The sequence below is a fragment of the Condylura cristata genome, unplaced genomic scaffold, assembly GCF_000260355.1.
Source record: "Condylura cristata isolate star-nosed mole 26May11 unplaced genomic scaffold, ConCri1.0 scaffold00006, whole genome shotgun sequence".
NCBI classification, from domain to species: domain Eukaryota; kingdom Metazoa; phylum Chordata; class Mammalia; order Eulipotyphla; family Talpidae; genus Condylura; species Condylura cristata.
This window is the reverse complement of record NW_004567107.1, coordinates 1,309,772-1,311,643: the sequence shown is the minus strand read 5'-3', so window position 1 is coordinate 1,311,643 and position 1,872 is coordinate 1,309,772. Positions and strand designations below refer to the sequence as shown.

The 1,872-nt window shown below is 71.0% G+C and overlaps 1 protein-coding gene across 1 annotated transcript in view; it reads right to left on the bottom strand.

The window, feature by feature from the left end:
- The window catches only part of VAV2 (vav 2 guanine nucleotide exchange factor), a 74,530-nt gene that overhangs the window by 15,505 nt on the left and 57,153 nt on the right, over positions 1–1,872 (bottom strand). Inside the window, exons 7-9 of the mRNA XM_012721184.1 lie at positions 1,458–1,472; positions 933–1,042; positions 297–398 (exon numbers count right to left, since the gene is read on the bottom strand). Coding sequence (XP_012576638.1) covers positions 297–398; positions 933–1,042; positions 1,458–1,472 — 227 coding nt within the window. The remainder of the gene's footprint in view (positions 1–296; positions 399–932; positions 1,043–1,457; positions 1,473–1,872) is intronic.

Genomic DNA, 1,872 nt, shown 5'->3' with positions numbered 1-1,872 from the left:
GCCTGCCTGCTGCAGAGGCCAGGGCGGGCTAGAGCTGTGTCAGACCAAGGCTCGCAGCCTCAAGGGAGGCCTCCCCAGCAAGGCGGGGTCACCCCTCCACACCCTCGCAGCGACAGAGGGTGACGGACACCGAAGCCCATCCCAGAGTGGGCGGTCGGCGCCGGTCAGCGCCAAGTCCACCGTGCCCTGTGCCCGTCGACGCGCCGGGCGGGTCGGGGATGCCCTGTGGCTCCTGCCTGGCCTCGGGACCCTGCGGGCTGGGGGCGGCCGCGGGCGGGGCGGCGCAGCCGGCCCACCTGAGGAACATCCGGCAGGCCTTGCAGCTGGTGGTCTTGTCGAACGAGTACATCTGGAAGCTGTGGTGGTTGGCGTTGGCCTTGTCCGGCTTGATGTTGGACCTGGTGCGGGAGAGGCGCCCTGAACCGCCCGGCGGCCCACTCTGCCGGACAGCCCGCTGGACACGGAGCCGGCTCCCCAAGGAAGCACAGGGGCCCCAACACCGTGGATGGTTTGGAGCATCCCGGTACCCCAAGGAGACTCAGGGGCTCCAAAGCCCTGGGCAAACTTGGGGAGGCCCCAACGCCCCAAGCAGAGGCCTCAGGCAGACCCGGTGCCCACGTCAGGACCCTGCCACAATGGCCCACGAGCCTGAGGCGCTGCGGGACCCACTGGCCCCCTTTCTGAAGACAGGCCGGGGCTTCGCTGGGAGGGGCAGCGCGTGCCCCGAGGACCTGGGCGGTGAGCCCCAGGCTCCATGGTGGGGTGTGTCCACCCGCGGCCCTGCTGGGCAGGAGCGTGACCAGCAGCGAGGGCAGTGCTGGGCGGGGAGCAGGGGGCGGCCGAGGAAGGCCTCCTGCCGGGGTCAGAGGCGGCCAGGCGCCCGGGGGCCGCGGGGGTGGCCGGGGTCTCGGCCCGGCCGCGGGCCCACTCACATGGCCATCTCGAACTGCTCCATCCACTTCCGCTTCATGTCCTCCGTCTTGCAGAAGAGCTGGAAGCCCTGCTTCCCTTGCAGGTGCGTGAGGTAGAAGCCGTAGGACCACTGCGGGCGGGCGGGGACGCTGACTGGCCGCGCGATGGCCCGCCCGGCGGCCGCACCGCGGGGGTGCGCTGGCGGTCGGCCACGAGCACCCGCGGGCGGGCACAGCCCTGTGTCGGGCGCGCGTCTGCGTGTGCTCGCTCTGGCAAGATGTGCGGGCGCCCCCACCCATGGGGTGGGTCCCCAGGGAGCCAGGGTTCAGGGGCCTCCCAGCTGTTCCACGCCCTGGCGCACCCACTTTCACTTCCTAAATCTGAGGCTAAAAAATGTTCTCTGCCAGCCAGCGGGGGTGGGGCCCCGGCCGAGGGCCGCCGTGGCCGCCCCTCGGCACCCCCCCCCCAGGCTTCGCAGCAGCAGTCTGGGCCAGGCGTGAGCCAGCGGGGCCCTTCACCCCAGACAGGCGGGGGGCTGGGCTTACCATTTTCCCGTGAGACTGGGAAGCACAAGGGAAGGAAAGGGGACTGGTCAGTAAGAGGCGGGTCCAGCGGCCCAGGACACTGCCCGCCGCTGGCTGCCGGGGTGGGAACCGGGACGACAGCCTCGTTCCCGGAAAGGGAGGGCGGGGTCTGGCGGGGCTCCAGCTGCCTGCCTCTGGGGCCCCGGGGCTCCCGGGGGCTCCTCTGTGCAGGAGGGTTAGGCTGACCACCCCAAAGCCGCCCCAGGGGGTTCGTGCTGGGCCAGCTTCCCACTCTGTAAACCAAAGTCCAGAAACTGGGCTTTGAACATTGCTCCGACCCCCATGCTGACCCTGGGCAGAGGCGCCGCAGAAGCCAAACTGAACCCGGCGTGGCAAAGCTGCCGACCAGCCAACAGGAACCCCAGGCCCCAGCCCC